This window comes from Armigeres subalbatus, chromosome 2 (assembly GCF_024139115.2).
Source record: "Armigeres subalbatus isolate Guangzhou_Male chromosome 2, GZ_Asu_2, whole genome shotgun sequence".
NCBI classification, from domain to species: domain Eukaryota; kingdom Metazoa; phylum Arthropoda; class Insecta; order Diptera; family Culicidae; genus Armigeres; species Armigeres subalbatus.
Window position 1 is genome coordinate 128,110,923 of NC_085140.1, and position 21,210 is coordinate 128,132,132.

Here is a 21,210-nt window from a genome sequence, read left to right on the forward strand (position 1 = left end):
CTTCATCGGACAACCAACGGGCGCGGACACAGCTTCATTCCAAGCGAGGCTCATACACTTAGCATTGACGTGCCGTTGTGCAACATCTGTCATACCGCTGGGTCTCATCTTCTCTTATATATAAAAATGAAATGGTCTGTGTTCGTATCCGCATAACTCGAAAACGGCTGGATGGATTTTCTTCATTCCTTCAGCAGATATGTTCGTTACAGTTTCCGACGGGTTTATATGATATTTCCTCATGTAAAAATTACGAGTAAGGATGAGAAAACTGAAATTAAGATTTGTATAGGAATTTCGCTTGAGTAGTTCAGAACGCGCATTTTCGCCTACGATGCAGGACAACGTCTGCCGGGTCGACTAGTAATCTATATACATAAAAATGAATTTCTGTCTGTCTGAGCCTTGTAGACTCGGAAACTACAGAACCGATCGGCGTGAAAATTTGTATGCAAACATTTTTGGGCCGGGAAAGGTTCTTAAGATGGTGCGAGACCCCTCCCTCCTTCGGAAAGGGGGGCTCCCATACAAATCAAACACCAATTTCTTCATAACTTGAGAATTAATCAACCAATTTGAACCAAATTTGGCATGTAGAGGTTTTGGAAAAGAAAATATGTTTTTGTGTTGATTCAAACCCCCTCCCCCTTCTGGAAAGGAGGGCTCCAATACAAATGAAGCATACATTTCTGCATAACTCGAGAATCAATCGAAGAATAAATCAATTTTAGGCGAAACAAAGTTCGTCGGGTCTGCTAGTTTCTAATAATTATTGTGAAGGGGTAATTTGGTAATACGAAAGTAAATGATTAACTACAGCAAATGTGTTCTAAATATTTTAATTTTTGAAATAACATATGATTTTTCGATATATCAATATTTTCATCGAGATGAGCCTTGGGCTGAAAGTCTCCTTAATAAAGATATACAAAAAAATATTTTCATTCCAATACATCGGAGATATCGAAACTTTGATTCGATTATCGCATCGGATCAAATAGCGATATTTTGAAGGATCGGAACGACCCTAGATTGCCCGGCTGAGAAAAAAAAGCCTCTGGGGTTGACCAACTACGGTGGATAGTTGCCAAGATTGAATCTTTGACAAAAGGTCGAAATACAAAAGGTCGAAAAGACTAAACGTCGAAAGGGACAGAAAGTTGATAGGACAAAACGTCGAAGGAGACTAAAGGTCAACGGAGACAAAATGACGAAATTTACAAAAGGTTGAAAGGGACAAAATGTTGAAAAAGACAAAAGGTCGAAAAGGACAAAAGATCGATAGGGTCAAAAGGTCGATCAAGAACAACTTGATTACAAGCAGGGTGTATTCCAAATGAATTTATGAAATGCATTTGACTTCAAGCAGAAATAATACACTCATCTCATCAATCAAAGTTGAAGAATGAGCAATTATCAAAGAAGGAGTAATTTTTATGGTACAATATTATGAGTTCTATTAGAGATTCATAAGATTGTTGATTTAAGAAATAAAAAAACTTGTACTGTGCAAGATTGATTCTCTTCGTTTCAGTTTCTTGTCTATTTCGACTTTTTGTCACTTTTGACTTTTTATTCTTTCCGACATTTTGTCTTTCTCTACCTTTGTCCCGATCGACATTTTGTCCCTTTTGACATTTTGTCCTTTTCGACCATTTGTCCCTTCGACCTTTTGTCTTTCGACCTTTTGTCCTTTCGTCATTGGAAGGTTTCGTGTGTCCCATCCACAAAAATGGCAAGCTGGATTGTTGCAACTACCATACAATCATATTGCTGAGCGTCACCTACAAGTTACATAAAAAAAACGAATCTTGCAATTATTGTTGAAAATCTAGGCATATACAATTCTGTAAGGTTTTAATATTAGAAATGCAAACTTTTTATACAGATTACATTAATTCCAATATAATGATTGTATTAAAATCTTCCGAAATTGTGTATGCTAAATTATACACAGTGTCTGTAAGGTTATTATTCAGAACTGTATTAAAATCTGTCATCCACTGGTTTGGTGTACTTGGGAAATTTTTTGCCGTTGACTAGAACCAAGAAGTTCGTGGGGCAGTACCAGGCGGGAATAATGGGCGACCCTCATACCGCCGCACGCCAGATTTTGCAGAAATGCCGCGGATAAAATGTGCCCACACCTCATCTATTCGTCGTCTACATTCTGCTTTCTTTTTCTTCATTTTTCCTTCTTTCTTCCTCTTTATTTTTCTTCCTTCTTCCCTTTTTCTTGTTCCTTCTTATTTCTTTCTTGATCCTCCTTCCTTCTTTCTTCTACCTTCTTTCTTTCTTCTTTTTTCCTTCTTCCTTCATCCTTCATCCTTCTTCGTTCTTACTTCATTCTTCCTTTTTCTATCTTCATTTTTTTTTCTTCCTTTTCCCTTATTTTTTCTTCTTTTTTCCTTCTTCCTCCTTCTTCGTTTTTCCTTCTTCCTTCTTCCCTTTTCCTTCTTCCTTTTTCCTTCTTTCTTCTTTCTTCTTTTTTCCTTCTTTCCTCTTATATATATCTTCTTCCTTCTTCTTCCTTCATTTTTCCTTCTTTATTCTTCCCTCTTCTTCTTATTTCTCAGTTCTTACTTCTCACTCCTCACTTATCACCTATCACATATGGGAAGAGCTTCGGTTGTGGACACCGTTCGGTTATGGCGCCTTTACGTTCCTTTCGACAGGTTACAAATGCTGTCATTCTGACAACCGTCATTTGTATACCTATGTGAAAATTTGTATATTTGTTGAAAGGCGAGCTCGGTGGTCTAGTGGCTACCGCTTCTGCCTTATAAACTGGAGGTCGTGGGTTCAAATCCAGGCTCATCTCTTTCCTACTTTGTATTTCTTTCTGTGTTTCGCGTTCTACCAAAACGATTCCTACTGTTATAACCTTCCACACTAACAATTCCAAGACATCCCGTGGCACCTATGAGAGGTCGTAGAGTTCTCTGCATCTTTCTTAAGTAGGTGTCCAACTAACCATCCTTCCCTTTCCTCAGCATTCGCAAGGACGTGGCCAGGACAGATCTCGACTATTGGAGAGTGCAATGCTTCCATCTAAGAGATAGTGATTAGTCCCAAATCAATATCTGTGGTAACGGATGAAAGTGATGATACTCTCATACAATAGGCCAGTCTTGTACCACCTACGAATTTGTGCGAATTGCTTAATGCTAATGTGTAAATTAGTATACTTGGTGATATTTCAACTGATCATTGTTGATCTTATTGAATTACTTATCTTATTATTACATTCATTTGCATTAGTAACATGATCTTTTGTGCTCAATATCAAACCAAATAGACATCTCTACTTTGAACTAAGAATTTTTGTTTTAAAGGAAACAAAACGAAAGTTTTTTTTTGACCATTTTCAAAGTGTCATAGATTTAAGTGATTTATTTGAAAAAGTGAGTTCCAATGCGTATTTATACAGTAAATTTAATCTATTTTGTGGTTCAACGACGATTTTTAAAATTCCAGCGAGATTTTTTTCTCATCACATTCCGAAAAAGCTGTGAAATTCGGTTGTGGGCACCTTTATTCGTTCAGTTATTTGCACCCTCTTTTTATATCCAAATCAATCAATACCGTTGTGATTTATTTTTAATGACATTTTTATGCAATTTTTAACATTATTTAGACATAATTGATTGGATTAATGAGTTTAGTTTATATTTTTTGTTTTTTGGACATATTTAGTTATTGTATATACTCTTTTTGGAACTAAGTTTTGACCGATTTTGACCAGTACGGCACTATTACTGTTAGGGTGATTAATCTGATTTTTTTTCTTCAAATATCCTCCCTAATGCACGAGAAAGGCACCATTAGGTGGATTGATCTGAGTTTTTCAGTGACTCTCGGATATAAGAATAAATAAATTTTTCCTTTTTTTTAATTCAGATAGTTTTTATTCTTTCTATCTTATTGTTAGCCGAATCTTCAAGGGTGCCCACAACCGAACCACAAAATTGAAATGTGTAAAAATGTCAAATTTTCCAAATCGTCAAAATCAATATAATTATTCGCTAGTAGTAGGGTTATTCCAAAATGGAAACCAATTTTAGGAACGCAACAAATGCCAGGCAATCTAAACGTTTTATCACTCCAAATGTTTCCGTGACCGGCAATATTTTAGAATTATCTAAAAGAGACTTAAGCACTTATACGGGTCTCATTACAGGTCATTGTCCGAGTCTATATCATTTGAAGCTTATATGGAAACGCTTATATCAAAATAATCTGTATCGCTTCTGTGACATAGGAAAAGAAGATTCGGAGCACCTGTTATGCCGTTGTCCCCATTCAGTGGTTCATTTCATTCGAAAAGCTGAGCAGTGTTGGGTGTTGGTGGATCTGCTAAACCCTCTGACTGATTAGAGTAAAGGTGAGATTCCGAAATGCAAAACGCAATGAAATCAGATCTTCTTACAAAACGAATTCGTAACTCATAAGAAGAAGCGAAAATATGTTTGAACGTCAGTACAGATGCATGGTCAAAATCACTATTATCTCATTTATTGTTGATGTCGATTGAGGGGCGCACCTCTAAGGGTTGGTATAAGAGTTTGAGAAATATCTTAATAAAAAACGACTACTTCATTTCTTTTCAATAAAAATGGAGCAGAATGACATGCACTAAACAAATTACACGGGTATACTACAAAAGTTCAATGAAATGGACGCAGTGGTTCAACTTGAACAAAACAAAACTTCTTTCTTATCACTTATCACTTACATACTTATTACTTATCACTTAGCACTTATCACTCAACACTTACTTATCACTCATTACTCATCACTCATCACTCATCGCTTATCAATTATCAATTATCACTTATCATATATCACCTATCACCTATCACTTATCACTTATCACTTATCACCAATTATTAATCACTAATCACTAATCACTAACCATTTATCACTTATCACTTATCACTAATCACTAACCATTTATCACTTATCACTTATCACTTATCACTTATCACTTATCACTTATCACTTATCACTTACATACTTATTACTTATCACTTAGCACTTATCACTCATTACTCATTACTCATCACTCATCGCTTATCAATTATCAATTATCACTTATCATATATCACCTATCACCTATCACTTATCACTTATCACTTATCACTAATCATTAATCACTAATCACTAATCATTTATCACTTATCACTTATCACTTATCACTTATCACTTATCACTTATCACTTATCACTTATCACTTATCACTTATCACTTATCACTTATCACTTATCACTTATCACTTATCACTTATCACTTATCACTTATCACTTATCACTTATCACTTATCACTTATCACTTATCACTTATCACTTTTCGGCCCTAGGCCGATTCATCTCGTAATCAGTAAATCAGGAATTATTTTAAATTCCCAATGGTTGTATTTTGAGCTGGATACCCCAGAAATTTTCCCAAAGACGTTTTTACCATAATCCACCGAGTAATTTTCTGTAAAAAAAATTAAATGTGTTAGAAAATTGTTTTTGTTTTTATAATCTTTATTTAGGAGACTTTCAGTCCAAGGCTGGCTCGTCTCCGGACTAGAAAATTGTGAAATTTCTAGAAGTGTTGTTGAAGAAATTGTAGAAAATGTGTATTTCCAAACATTTTTTTTTTAATCTAATGATTTTCTGGATAAGTTTTCTAAGAAAATGATGGAGAAATTCTTCTTAGGAGAATTTCTAAAGTTGTGATTGAAATTTCAAAAGATTTTTGGAAGAAGTTCGCGGAGAAATTCACGAAGGAAAAAAGATTAAATCATCTATAGACCATATTTAGGACCACTCTTATGGAAATAAAAAACCCTGATTAATCCATCCACCTACCCATTATTAAAATTGTATTTCAGTCATAGCATCTGACCCCATAGTCCGATATGGCCAATAATCAATAGGAAATAATTCGACAGGATTTTGCGTCGAATGCGACCTGCTACGAGCAAATCGAATAAGAATGAGAACCTTTAAAATGAGTGGAACTTTTTTTGCGCACAAACACAGACGCAGACATCACCTCAATTCATCAAACTGCGTCGATTGTAAAATTTTAAACCACTATAAAATAAGAATAATTTTTCTACTTATCATCAAAGTTCTCAGTCACACGTTTTAATTCAGCACCATGTTACCCATAGATGTACAGCCTCTTAATTCAGTTGGTATCGAATTAATGCTCCAATCTGGGCTAACTTTACAAATCTGAATCAAATAGACCTGACCATTGCTTCGTGGTTACATGGTAATCTGAAACAGTTATCTTCTAATGCTTCGCATTAGGAATGCTAAAAAAAGTAGCTATCGGATAAAAAGGCAAAAAACAAGCGGTGTGATGTCGGATTTATTGTTAAATTCCAATCTGCTATAAATAAGGGTTTACCACCCACCTGCTGCTTGGTCGCCCAACAACACCTTGCTGGACCATCGCGGCACAACACGCTCGATAAAATCTCGTTACCAGAATAGATATAAATAAGGTTAATGCACGGCGGACAGCATGGGCCACCGGATCCGCAACGAGCCGGTATTGATAAGTGGAGGGGATTCAAAACCGCCATGATATAAATAGCTTTTGGGCTAAGGGAAGCTTAGGCATAATCTGGCAACTTATTAACTTTTGGTTCTCTTATTAATAAAGGCTCAGGTTGTGCTCCTATAAAATGAGACTAACAAATCGGCAGTAGGTACCGTTGTAGAGGGCTCCGTTGCTTTACCTGTTGGAAGCCGATGATTGGTTTTACGTGAATTTCGTAAGGAGTAATTTACTTTGTGATCTATGGGAAGTTAGCCCTAGTTGTTTCAAAGTGAATGAATAATGATCATATTAGAATGATTTATTTAAATCATTTCATACTGCCACGTATTATTGAAACTTTTACTTGTTTTTGTGCGACTAAATACCATTGTTTTCCTTAGTTCCGAATTTTATTTACTGAATAATCATTAAATGCTAGAAAATAGTTTCGTATCCATCTCATGGATTGTTCTTAAATTTTTCTTACAGGTTCGGTCGCCGTTCCGGCTGTTCGACCTCGTCCCGCAAGTCCAACGGCCGGCGCTGGTCGTTCGTGTTCGACCCGGCCGGTCGACTCTGCTACTACTGGTCCATGGTGGTGTCGATGGCGTTCCTGTACAACTTTTGGGTCATCATCTACCGGTTCGCCTTCCAGGAAATCAACGGCGAATCTATCGTGCTGTGGTTTTGTCTGGACTACTTCTCGGATTTTTTATACCTCGTAGATATTCTGTTCCACTTTCGTACGGGTTACCTCGAGGACGGCGTGCTGCAAACCGACTCGACCAAGCTCCGGCAGCACTACATGAACTCGACAACGTTCTACATAGACTGCCTTTGTTTATTGCCGTTAGATTTTTTATACTTATCGATAGGATTCAACTCGATACTGAGATCGTTTAGGCTAGTCAAGATTTATCGATTCTGGGCCTTCATGGATCGCACCGAGCGACACACGAACTACCCGAACCTGTTCCGTTCGACCTCACTGATACACTATCTGTTAGTTATATTCCACTGGAACGGTTGTTTATATCACATAATCTATAAGAATAACGGTTTCGGCTCGAAGAACTGGGTGTTCCACGATTCGGAAACGGCAGACGTGGTGAAGCAGTATCTGCAGAGCTACTACTGGTGCACACTGGCACTGACCACGATCGGTGACCTGCCGCGGCCGCGCTCCAAGGCGGAGTACGTGTTTGTGATAGCGCAGCTGCTGTTCGGCCTGATGCTGTTTGCGACGGTGCTCGGCCACGTGGCAAATATTGTCACCTCGGTCAGTGCTGCCCGCAAGGAGTTTCAAGGTAAGTCTTTCGTATGTTATTTTCTTACAACGCGTCATCAGTTAATTACTTCCGTGTGGTGAGGTGGTGTATGATGGGCCTTGCTAGATGACAATTTTCTGAGCGAATAAGAACTTTTTATGTTGATAATCAGTGGTCAGCTCCAATTGTCGATCTTGAAACCGTAAGAAGCCAATACTTACACAATGACAAACTAGAAGAAAAATACAAATAAATAGCACTGTTAGATAGATATATTGAAAGTCGGGAAGTCACTCAATTAAACCATATCATGGTAATGATTTAATAATACATGAAACAGCTCGACTCGAGAGGTGAACCTGCTGAGCCTTTATAGAAAATAATAATACAAATCCAAAACATCCCCCGAAAATTGATAAGAAGAATATTAAATATATATTAGAAGTCGGATATGATTTTGCAACCTAAATATTATCACTAAATTTGTATTCGACATCTGAAATTCTTGGAATGATATTTACTTTCAAATTATTTAATATTTGATTAAAATGTATATATTGAATAGGAAACCCATATCCAAACTGTATTACAAGACGACGAGGGACGGCATAACTCAGAATCCATTGCCTCCCCTGAAATGCATTGCAAACCAAGTGTTAAAAATAACTTCAGAAAATTGCTTGGAGCATTGTGCTAATCCGAAAGATCTTTTTTCCGCATGAGTAATCATTATTGGGTTGAGTGACTCCATCTGTTTTCGTTCAGCAGTGAAATTTATTCCGTTACTTTTTTCCTGCTCCAGACCAGTCAGTGTCGTAGAAAAACTCGTCTGGGGATTGTCTCCCGGGAAATGCCTACACAGGCCAGTGGCCAGAATCGGATGACGTGCAAAAAGCACAAATAGCTACAATGGCTTCTGCTGGTATCAATTTTTTATTTCATTGTTTTATGCCTGACCCACCAAGTGCCTACAAAAAAAAAGAAGGAAAACGGCGACAAGCCAAAAGGTGCAAAAGCGAGCCGTTCGATTGATGCCTACCTTTTGAACCGTTTCTGAATTAAATATTCATCTCATCGTACGCTCCGGGCTTCGCTTTAACCCTTTAACCTAGAATGCTCAAATAAAAATGAAGAGATAAGGGTCTGTCGAAATGTGAATTGCTTAACTTTTCATTATGGGTCGTAGAGTTGAGGAGAAATGGCTATCGATGTACACTATTTACATGCACGGTGATGTAAATTGGATAAAAAGGGAAATATTTTTTTGAATAATATACCTTTTTAAGCAAGTTGTTTTGACTATGCATATTATTGACTTTTTGTTTTTAAGTTCAGACAAATCGTATTGATTTGAATGGAATATCACGTTTACCAGATTTAAAAACAAAAACATTTTAGAGAAAAAATGTCAACTTTCAGCCTATTTGAGTCACCAGGAATGGTGTTGGCGAATCCCAGCTTTTCCAAAGTCACGCTTTCGCATCCTTGATGTTAATGGCTTTCATTCGATTTTATGGGTCCCATATCCGCATCGGATCGGCGGCGGATGCTTGGTCGTTGCGTAGCATCGAAGTGCCACACTGATGCTGACGCGGCTCTGGAATCAGCGAAAAGAAACCGCACCGAGTTGTAAACGGGTACGTGCCCCATAACTATCATCGACATTTTGCTATTGTCGGGAATGCATCGATTTTTCTTGCGCAACTAAATGGTCCATTGGCCAAATGGTAAATGAAGCGAAAAAGGAATGCGACACATGGGCAGCTTGAGACTTTTAGCGGAGAAATAAAAGATCATTTGGAAGCACTTTTGAAACCATGAAATGGGGTAACATCTTTTTTTTGCACAGATTCTTTTTGCGCAGCAGGGGCGATGTTCAGAAATATTTGCAGGCTTGATTACTATAGGAAAGAATAAAGAAGTTTATATAAAGCATTTTGGCATGACGTTCAATATGGTTTCAAATTCAAATATTGAGATGAATGTATTTCTTCTGCACGAAGTTAAACGCATTTTACAATGGTATGGACATTCTAATATTTATCTTCAAAACTCAGACGTATATTTTTATGATAGAACTAGATGCCGAAATATAGATTCGATAGTTCCGTTAGATAACGGCATGAATTAAGAACTTTTATATAATGGTTATTTTTTAGAGTGACTTCAATATAAAAATTCCTAATGCCCGCCGTGTTCTAAAGAAGCTGCCAAATTAATTCTTTCGCCTCTAATTCTATCTCTAAGTCTATACGCATATCGTGAGAAACTTTTTTCGCAAGCTGTCATGATAAAGAACTAATTCGGAGTGCTATACCCCATGATAAATTTCTTTTAGAAAGCTCCAAAGGCGGGTAGCACTGATGATGCATTTCTACACAGCTTGGCGGTCACCAACACAAAATGAGCGAAATCGAAGCGAAAATCATCACTTCTCTGGGGGGGTTGTCTATCCGATTTTGTTTTTTCGCACTTGTAGGGTTACCGGAGGTAATATTGGCATAGGATAAAATGGTGGCTCATCACGCAGATAAATCAATCATTTAGCGATAACACATTGTTTTGTAGGGAAATATTTTTATTTTAAAACTTGCGTGAAATATCACTTTGACATTGTTTTTCAGCAGTCATGTTTGATAGACACACATAGACAGACATAGCAGGCACACTACCCGCTAAAGGAATTATTTGAATGAACTTAGCTATTTTCGCACATCAGATGAACGGATAACAATCACACTCAGGCATTGAAAGCGTGCGTGAAATGGACGAGCATTGATCTAATTGAATCATAGCATCCTATGCCAGTGAGTGAACAGCCTTGCTCAGATGGATACCAAACAATGATTATGAGCGATCGTTGCTGCGTAAACAACGAGCAACAGAGTTCGCCAAGCCAAACTTGGTATGGTATCCAGGGAAGCTACGATTGGAGCATTTGTGTTACGCTTGATCTACTAGAATAAAACCAAAACACATCAGGAGTTCTGCTTTATTCACTCTGCTTTCAAGTAGCTGGGATGGACGAGAGACAGTATCAAAGCCTCCAATGTAGTGTATCAGAGTTCCATTCTTATATCGGACTTAATTTTCCTAATGCCTGAAAAGATTTTTCTAACAGCGTGTGGTAACAACACTCATTGTTAGGTTACCAAGTGATTTGCCTCACTCAGTTGTCTCTTGTTGGTGAACGATGAAGATCTTTAAACATTGAATCAACGAACGCCAAATTTCAACGATCTAGAAAGCATCAGCGATTGGACCAGAGTAGAGCATCAAGTTGGCATGAATTTAGCCGATTTTTACACATGATCTGATTTTTTTCAATGCCTGATCACACTATGTTAGCTAACATATTTATTTCACAATATATGAACTAGTATAGCGTACATCGTATAACTAACTACACGTTATACTCGGCATTTCGTTTACCAAACCGACCTAGTGATTTCTCGTGGAAGTGACTCGTCGGCTTCCATCAACGCTAGTATCATGTCAACATCTTCCATTCACGGTGGCAAATACACTTGCATTCGGAAATGGCCGGTGCCGGTATTGCTTAATTTTTGGTTATCAGTTTTCACACATTGGGGATGATGTTAGTCCCAAGTGTCAACTATTGGTTCTTTGTGGAATTACAACTGGCCTAGCAATAATGAAGTAGCAACCGTGGGCGGTCAATCATGCTCATGATCAGCTCATATACGAGTTCCTCCTGGAGATTTTAATGAGCTCTTTCTCGAGTTCTTGCATAAGGACTTTCAGTAGTTTCCTCTGTAGTTCATTAAGCGATCTGATCTTAGAGCTTTTCGAGCAGTTCCTTTTGGAGTTAGTATCCAGAGACGATTTGGATTGTGTCTAGGAGTGAACTGACAAAAATGAAAGCTCTTCAGTTTTTCGAATCTCTTTAATTTTGACGCAGACTACGTTCATGAAAGAGGTACCATATTTGTGCTGCAAAATGGGGCGACATACCAGTGGACTCGGAACTCTGGGAAATTGTTTCATTCGTCGAATCAATTGAAACTGTAGAGAGGCAAAGGGTTTCTCCAGTTTGCATTGCGAGCAAAGGCGTAGGATTGTCAATCCGAAGATGGCGAGTTCGATTCACGGTCCGGTCCGGGATGTTTTCGTGTGGGAAACATTTTAGACTACCTGGACATAGTGTATCCATTGTACTTGCCACACAAGATACATATTCATGCAATGGAGTTGCAGTTGAGTTGAAAAGCAGGCAAGGTTTCAGATGGAATACAGAGAAGCAAAGATATGTTATTGAAAACTTGTCTTATTCGATTGGATTGGGATTTCTCGCTTAACTTTTCAAAAGGACCTAAGTAACATTTTTTTCATGAATTAATTTGAGTACTGCAATTGAAAGCTTTAATGTTTTTCTGTTGATTGCGCTATTCAAATTAATTCTTGAAAAAAATAAAAATGTTACTTAGGTTTTTTTTGAAAAGTTAAGCGATGAACACTACCAATAATGCCGAACACTTCTCAAAACAATACTTCTAGAAGTTTTTTCCAACATCTTATATAGTACTGGGGTCTCCAGTAGCCTTGCGAGCAAAGGCGTAGAATTGCCAATCCAGAGATGGCGAGTTCAATTCTCGGTCCGGTCTAGGATGTTTTCGGGTTGGAAACTTTTTCGACACCCTGGGCATAGTGTATCCAAATGGATATATACATAGCTTTTTCGCTTTTCTTTTTTATTTTTTCTTCAATTTTATTTGTTACTGCATTTAATTCTTATTCCTACTTGAATGCTCATTAATTTGTTAATTTACTCGAACAATTTGAAAACTTTTGGGTCTTCATCTGAGGAATATTTTTTAACCAGGATTTTATTATGAGCGATTGGTATAAACGAATGAAACTTTTATGTGCGTCATAGCCTTTGCTTTTTTGAAAAGTACATCAAACTCTTCAGCCATTGTTGAGTATTGCTCATTCGGTATATAACACAAATGTAATTTAGTGATATTTTTGTCTGTTTGTGTGACTGCCCATTCGTACAACTCCCGAAGAGTATTTCCATAATCTTTGGCAAGACTTGCTCGTTTTGCCATTCGTTTGAGAGTGCCACCAATAGCATCGCAAGGGCCTTTTCCGTGCGATGTTGCAAAAAAGTGCCATTCTGCTTCTAAGCCATGTTCAGAATTGAAATTACACAGACTTGCAAAGTTCTTTTTATTTTTATAATGTGCTGCAGCTCCATCAGACATAAAAGTAAATTTTGTAAAATCGATCGACTGTTTCAAAAAGTCAATTAATTTTGAAATGAATAAGTGAACAGCTTTTGTGTCATGGGTCATTACTTCTGATATTATAATAAAGCTTTCGTTTGCGTTTTCTAATTTACCGTTTCTTTTAAATTTGTTTGTCTGTGTTCAAATTTCAAATCGTAATGAATAAAGTAAGATCAGCGCAATGAAAATCGAAGAGAATGTTTCTCAAGGTGCGTAAGGAACTATTTGCAGTTTAGTAGTTTAGTTAATCGATCTGATTCAATTCGAATATTTCGACAAAAAATAACTGTACGGATTTTGATTCTATGATTCGAAATCCGTCCACGGTGTTGGTGTTGATTTAATTTATAATTTTTTCTTGTTTTTCGTAGTTTTCGGCGCGTAAATGCGGAATGCTTCAAAAGTAGAGACCCTGGTGCGCCTGTATAAACGGCAAAAGTTTTTTTTGCATTCGATTCATATTTTCTAGAGGCTTTTCCATATACTGAAGTACTTAAGTGTACGGATTTCGATGTCCCATGGTACGGATCCATTGATTCGGAATATATCCAAAGTGGCAAATTTTTTTTCAGAATTTTTTTTTTTTTTAATTTTTTTTTTTCAATTTTTGAGTAACTATTGATTCGTAAATTGATAAACTTGAAAAAAGCCTTCTGTGCACTTTAGACGATGGATGGAGGATCTTTTTATGTTCAAACCTATATATAAATTTTACAAAGCTAAATATTTCAAATTAGAAAATGATCACGAAAGTTTTCAAGACTGTTGAATGTGTGTCTTATGAACATTAACCTGCATTAACGTTATGAGCCACTGAGAAGTTTTGCAGAACTTGTCTCAATTGTGTTAGCTCTTTCGCTGTAAAAGTTTGATTTTGACTAAGCTTTTATGTCAACACGGATTCGAAGAAGAAATTGAGTTAGCCCACATCATCCAAGCAATATCTACCGCATGCCAATGAGCTCCATGTTTTCCCGAAGCTTTTCAGCTAACAGACCAACCGTTCTGTTAGATGCAGCACCAACTCTGTCCCGTTCCTCGGGTTCTAAAGAAGTGTCATTTAATGCTTTGTGAACCGCCTTGCTATTCACGGACAATGAGTACACGTGCAACAGGAGATGTATCACCTTGTTCCTCCAGCTCTATAATATTGTTGTCGGAACATTATCCAGAGTGTAGGTCCTATGGCATGATTTATCGTTGAATAATGTGAAGCGACTGAAATCTCCTTCATCCGGTTGCAATGTGGTACCCCACGATGGCTGGGCCACTCCAAATTCATCGCAATTAAAAACAATTCCACGTTTGAGAAACTGTTGGGACAATAGCCAACAGTTCACGGTGTCTCTATGGGAAATATTATTTAAAAAAATCAGTATCTCTGAAACACCCACCACGCGAAAGTATAGGCTCTCCTCTTTCATATAGTGGGTAAACTAAAATGTTCTATCGGGGGATCTAGAACAATTTTTATTTTTTTCACTATTTTTGGTGCAAAATCCATAGAAATCTCAAATGATAGCCGATTTAACCCCCCCAAAATGTATGGAAAAATGACCCCCGATAGAACATTTTAAAAATGCACCTACGTGAAAGAGGAAAACCTATACTTTCGTGTAGTGGATGTTTTAGAGATACTGATTTTTTGAAAATAAGCCTCTTCGGACAAACACACCGTGAGTTCTTCACAAACTCCTTTGGAGTATTCCCAGAAACTCCCCATTAACCTGCACCTTTTCCTGAGCTTTGACCCTTGAACTCTCGGACCGCAACGAGGAGCCTACAAACGTACAAGCCACCAGAAAGTTTTGATTGGGAATAGCCGCAATTTTCAAAGTTATTCTCAGTCGAATCACCGTCATCACGGTCAGAGATTGAGTTTAATTCTTCTGCGTTCCAGGCCTCGACAACATCTACATTACCGTATTCGTTGGGATCAGCGAACCGAAGAATTTTGTCCGTTTCCTGATCCACGGAGCCAAGCGATTGACGTCGCTTCCGTTTAATCTCCATCTCGGTTTCCTCTCAGTGCGCATATATTAATAGATAGAAGAAGTTAGAAACTAGAAGCATAGCTGTTTCTGAACACTTACCTATACGCGGTGTATAGGCTATTATCCCCTTTGGAACTTGCTTATCCAAATCAATTTTCGATAACGAATTGTTCGCAGAAACGCAAGTCCACGTAATATGACAAGCAAATATTTACAAAATGATCAAAACATTTACGAAACAATTATTATAAAATATCGAAGCATGCGTGTGTTTTTTGTATGATGAGGGATCGTGATTGAGCAAATAATTTAACAAATAATAATAAGGTGCAATTTACTCAATATGAAGATATTTTTCGATTCTTTAAATTTTGATTCGGCTGGAGGCTTTCGCGAATGTTTACAGAGTTTTGTCAACTTGCTCATCAACATGTCTCAAATATGCCATTTGTGAGCAATTTTCGATTTATTTTATAGGGAAACGGTTCGCCACTTCATCTTATAGCTCCTATTTCCATCCCATCAGAAACAAAGCAATGGAAAGGAATTACTTTTGTTTATTATTTTGGTGATTTTTTTTAGCAGTGAGTACGCATGTTAGCAAAAAAGAAGCGACGAATTCGGTGCCGTATTTCTTTGTTTAGCGATGAGATGGATATATGTACAGTGGAGATCGGAACATTTCCCCTATATGTTTATTTCCCGAGCAACACACATGTTGTAAATCAGTCTATTATACTCATATACGACCAAAATTGGTCATATATGAGTTATTTCAACCAAATCAACGTGAATTGTGCTGCTAGGGTTTACATTTTATACAAATATAATTTCTCGCCTTTCTTCGGTTCCGAGCGCTTTTGTAAGTAGACTATTTCTATATAAAAGCATTCGTGAAACCGTGGCCAGGGGTCTACATTATTTTATGGCGAGCTTATGGCGAAATCTCTGAAAATAATGAATATGTTTATCACTACAACTCCATCTACGATGCGTGCGGATGTTCATGCTATGCTATCACTGTTAAAACTTTGAAACAGCCAGTCCCCTTCATAAATCGCAAACATGGTCAACAAATTCATGTAAGCTCTATGTTTTGGCTCACCGAATTACCACCTACCTGGATACCTGGTTTGGCTACAGCGTCGAAACACCTATGCCTGGCGTATTGTAGAGCTTCATAATCGTCGGTCTTAGGCGATGTTTCTCCAATTTCCCCGAACGTTTAGGGTCTCAAGGTCCGATTCCACCGCGAGCAGCCAGCATGTTCGTGGCTGGTTCTTTGTTGAATATTGTTTTCGCTATTCTTTCGTCCGACATTCGCACTAAGTGACCAGCCCACTGAAGTCTGCCGTATTTTATACGATTCACAATATTTTCTTCTTTGTACACTTGATACAGCTCATGATTCATGCGTTTGCGCTACACACCATTTTCTAGTTTCCCTCCGTGTACTGTACGCAGCATTTTTCGCTCGTAAACTCCGAAAGCTCTCCGGTCAGCCTCTTTTAATGTCCATGCTTCATGCCACTGGTAGAATCAGAGTTTTGTATAGAGAAAATTTCGTTTCCGTCTGCATGTTGCGGGACCTGAGCTGGTTGCGTCTTTTCACTTTACGGGAAACGTCATTGTCACATGTCACAAGCGTTCCAGGCTAAACAAATTCTTCAACAACTTTAAACACATCCCCATCAAGCACACCACCACACCACTAGGTCTTCCTCTATCCTCACCTGCCACCATGTACTTTGCCTTGGCAGAGTTAATGGTTAAGCCTATCCTCGCTGTCTTCCTCTTCAGTGGAACAAAAGCCTCCACTACTGCTAGCTATGTGATCGATTCCAATAAGGTCAATGTCGGCGCAAAGCCCAGGAGCATATGCGACCGTGTGATGATAGTGCCGTTCATCTGCACGCCAGATCTCCTAATAGCGCTTTCGAGTGCAATCGAGTGCATCACCCTGCTTCAATCCGTATACTTGATTTCAAACCATCCAGCGTTGCACGTATCAGTCTAATCAGTTTCGCCGGAAAACCATGTTCAGACATCATCTGCTACAGCTTATTTCTCTTCACTGAATCGTACGCTGCTTTGAAATTAATGAACAGTTGGTGAGTCTGCAAGTTGTACTCCCGGAATTTATCAAGGATTATTCGCAGGCTAAACATCTGATCCGTCGTCAATCGGCCCTCACGAAAACCTGCCTGGTATTCACCGACGAAGGACTCCTCAAGCGGTATCAGTCTGTTAAACAGGATTCGCGACAGGATTTTGTACGCCGAGTTCAGAAAGGTGATCCCTCTGTAATTGACACACTCTAGTATGTGCCCTTTCTTACAGATTGGGCATATGAGGCCATCCAACCAACCGGCAGGCAGTTCTGCTTCCCCTCCATATTTTCTGGATAATGTGGTGGATTGACTGATGCATCTGGTCACTTCCGTGTTTAAAAAGCTCCACCGGGATCCCGGCCTTCCTAGCAGCTTTACTGTTTTTCAGCTCGTTTAGAGCCTTCTTAACCTCGTCCAGCGTTGGTGGTAACACAGCTTGACCGTCGCCGACCATGTCTATCCAACACCTTAATACACCTTCATTTTCACCGTTCAACAAATCTTCGAAGTGCTGCTTCCACCTGGCTGCCACCATTGTCTTGTTTGTCAGCAAATTCCCCTCTCGGTCATTGCACATGGCGGGCACTGGGGCAGTCTTATGTCGCGCGCCATTGACAGTGGCGTAAAACTTCCGCATATCTTTTCTATCCATGTTTTCATGCGCTTCAGGTATCACACTCTCTTCATGTTGCCTTTTTTCTGCGGTGATTTTGTTTTTCTTCTGCCCTTGCTACAATGTACCGCTCTCTGTTGTAACGCGTACGAGCCACTAGCATTCGACTCATAGCAACATTTTTCTCGGCCGTCAATTAGCGCTTTAAAATCACCAATACTGTGTAAACAATACTGTGCGAAGGTGCAATAAAATTAGCGTCCTGGCGGCATCGAAGGTCCCGTCGGAGTAAAAGATATCTCCGCTTTTCATTGTGACCAAGGAACCGAGGTGAACATGAGCATTATTATCGTGCTAGACTGGCCAAATAAGTGCGATGTGATATACCGTGTACCAACAAAATGCGCAGCTGCCACAGATGTGGAAAGTAAGCAAGACACACATGGATAAGAAAACTGAGCTGAAATTCATCAATTTTGGATTCAATTCTTAATGCAGCAGCCGAGCCTGTTCTTAAAGTGAAGAATACTTAAACTCAACGTTCAATAATAACACCTATGGAACAACTGTCACTGAAGGTGAAAACAACTTGTGACGTACGTCCTTAATTACAGCGTACGAGTTTTTCAGTTTCTGTTAAAGATTGATATCTACTTTTCGTTAACACCACTTCTAGAAAGTAGAGTTTAGGTTATTTTTCTCAGTGCAATTTATTATACATCACTGAAAAATTATTTCTCCGGATTACGGTATTATTGTCCCCAAACTAAGATCCACAGTCGAATGACTACTACACAACACTTCTATTTCTTAACACTCATTAGTAAATTGGCACTCCAACAAAACAGTTTGCGCAAAATATATCACCATTTAATTACCCCAATTATCAACCACCCTAATGGAAGTAAATAAATTAACGTAATTAGGAGCGAAAATTCAATTACCGCGAATCGCAACAAGTGTCCAATATCGAAACTAACCAGTCGCAGAACCCGCGCTCGCGAATGAATAAACCGTACCAGAAATGCCATGTCAGTCGATCCGAAAAGAATTAATTACAAAGTTAATACTTTTATTCCGGGCCAGAGAAGTATGGTGCACCACTTTATGTCACCATCATCCCACCAGCCAGCCAGCCAGCAATAGCAGCAGCAGAACAGATGGCTTCTACTCTGCCCGGCAAGTTCATCAACCGAAAAAGTGCACACTAACTGCTGCAGTGCGCAATCATAGTGTGATATAATTCAGGAGAGAACGGACACCCAGGGGAAAACTTAATTAACTGGAATGACTGTTGAAATTGGAACCGAACTTTTCCCAACCCAGTTCTTGCCCAGTCTCGGCGACTTTTATCGGGTTTTATTGGACGACGGCCCTCGAATGCAAGTTGCATAAAATTGCATTCTTGTCTAATTATTCACCGCTTTCGCGTAGACGCGTCGTCGGTGTTCGGCTCCCGTTACTGGCTGCGAAGTATTCCTGTCGATGTTGCGGTACCTATCTGAGTTTGGATCTGATTTTCGTGGATTGAGTTAGATTATTATTAGTATTTGAATTAAAGATTTTTCATTTCTCATTGTTATTAGAATATTGATATTTTTTCTAACTTTTAACCAGATATATTCAATTATTGTCGACGACTATTTAAGTCTTTTCGACAGACTTAAATCGGGTTTCACCTAAATTCCTGAGTTTCACCTACATACAACGAAACGTCGGATAGCAGACGCAAAACTCATTTTAGCTTGTTCGAAAGACGAAAAAAGCCAAAAATCCGTCGTCTATAATAAGTAAATTAAATAGAGTTAATCCTTCGCCATTTTGCTAATGTATTGGTTTTAACGAGAACTTCCCATCGATCTTTTTAGCAGGAACATTAAAAAATATGTTTTAATTCAGCGCTTAGTAACTTCCTCAGATGTCAGCAGTTCCATCTAAATTTGTTGCGCTTAGTTCAACACGGACATTATCCCATTTCATCAAACTGATTCAAATGGTCATTACCACTTTCAAATGTTATATAAAACGTACCATTTTGAGGTGAACATTGCTGTATCAGAAATGCAAAAACAAACTGATTCCAGATTGTCACTTTTTATCCCTACCCGCTCCAAAATCATTTCGTAGCTGTGTCATTGCTTGCTTCTGAGTACTGAGTAAATGGTTATTTTTTCCGAGCCAAAGTTGATTATGAATGTGGATTTTTTTTTCTAGTCGCGCAGTCCTACGTACTTTGTGCGGTTTTTGTCGTACGAATTCGGTGTTGGAAATTGGCATTACAATTTGCGATTGATTGGGCAATTGCATTTCGATTTGGGGTTCCTTGTGTTTTTTTTCACCTGTCTCAATCGTGGCTTCTGATTGCCGTGAGTGGAACTGACGACGGCATCAATGTGGCTTCAATCACGTCTGCATGTGCCTGAAATTTACATTTATAAAAGTTTATTTTTTCGCTCAGGTGCCAGCTACTTTTTTGTAGGACGTTGACATTCATAGATTTGTGCATAGGAAAGACGAAGATTGCCGACAGAGATGATCGAATAATATTGTGAATTGGTGTACTGAGGTTTCCACTCCAGTATCGTTATGGGCATTATGCCAATAATGGAAATTGCATCCAACGTTTTCGATTCCCATTATCCATGGAAATTTGTTTGTCAACGTATATTTTCTCATGTATAGCCTTTCTCGTATAGCGAAATTGCACCGAAAGACTACCATTTCGCTTAAAAGTTAACTTTTTATAGGAGACTCGGAGATCCATAGAATTGTATATCAATCTACTGTCTGTAGGACAATTTATATGGGTTTTTGGTAGACGATCAACTATTTTTAAGATCAAAATTTATGTCGTTTGCGATTACATTTAGAACGCAAGGTTTAACTTATTTGCCTATCAGCATAAGGAAAATATAAATTTTTATTCACCTAGGACTTTTAAACTAGGCCATGCTACGAAAACATGAACCAATGGATTGTGTGGTTATACTTTCTTCGTCCAACATCTAGAAGAGAAAAATCTATTTGGCAAAAGGAAATTCATACGAAATAAATTGTTTACCTGTCGGAAATGCTTACGTACACGTCACAGTAGGAAGCTGAGAAAAAAACACTGCCCGAAGACAAGAACACTGTTGGCGGGCTGCAGAACGAGCGAAATGCCTTGAATGTCCTCCGCGTTTGCATGTGCGAATTTGACGGAATTCAAAGTATCACAACGTGCCGTCACCAAATTCGCTTCACGATGGCACGCCGTTCCGCCAGCAAATGTTTGATTTTGATTAGATTTGGGTTTATTGAATCAGTGTGGGGCATCATGCTTGCCATATATAGAGCATGCTTTAGATACCCTCCGGCACTTGTCTATCGTTGCTGACTGCTGCTGATTCCATGATTCGAATTGGATAGGATATTGATTGCGGTGATTAA

The 21,210-nt window shown here is 38.5% G+C and overlaps 1 protein-coding gene across 1 annotated transcript in view; it reads left to right on the plus strand.

Moving 5' to 3' along the window:
• LOC134210839 (cyclic nucleotide-gated cation channel beta-1) overlaps positions 1-21,210 on the plus strand; it is a 264,073-nt gene that overhangs the window by 104,537 nt on the left and 138,326 nt on the right. Inside the window, exon 5 of the mRNA XM_062687179.1 lies at positions 7,033-7,850. Within this exon, the coding sequence (XP_062543163.1) occupies positions 7,033-7,850 (818 nt within the window). The remainder of the gene's footprint in view (positions 1-7,032; positions 7,851-21,210) is intronic.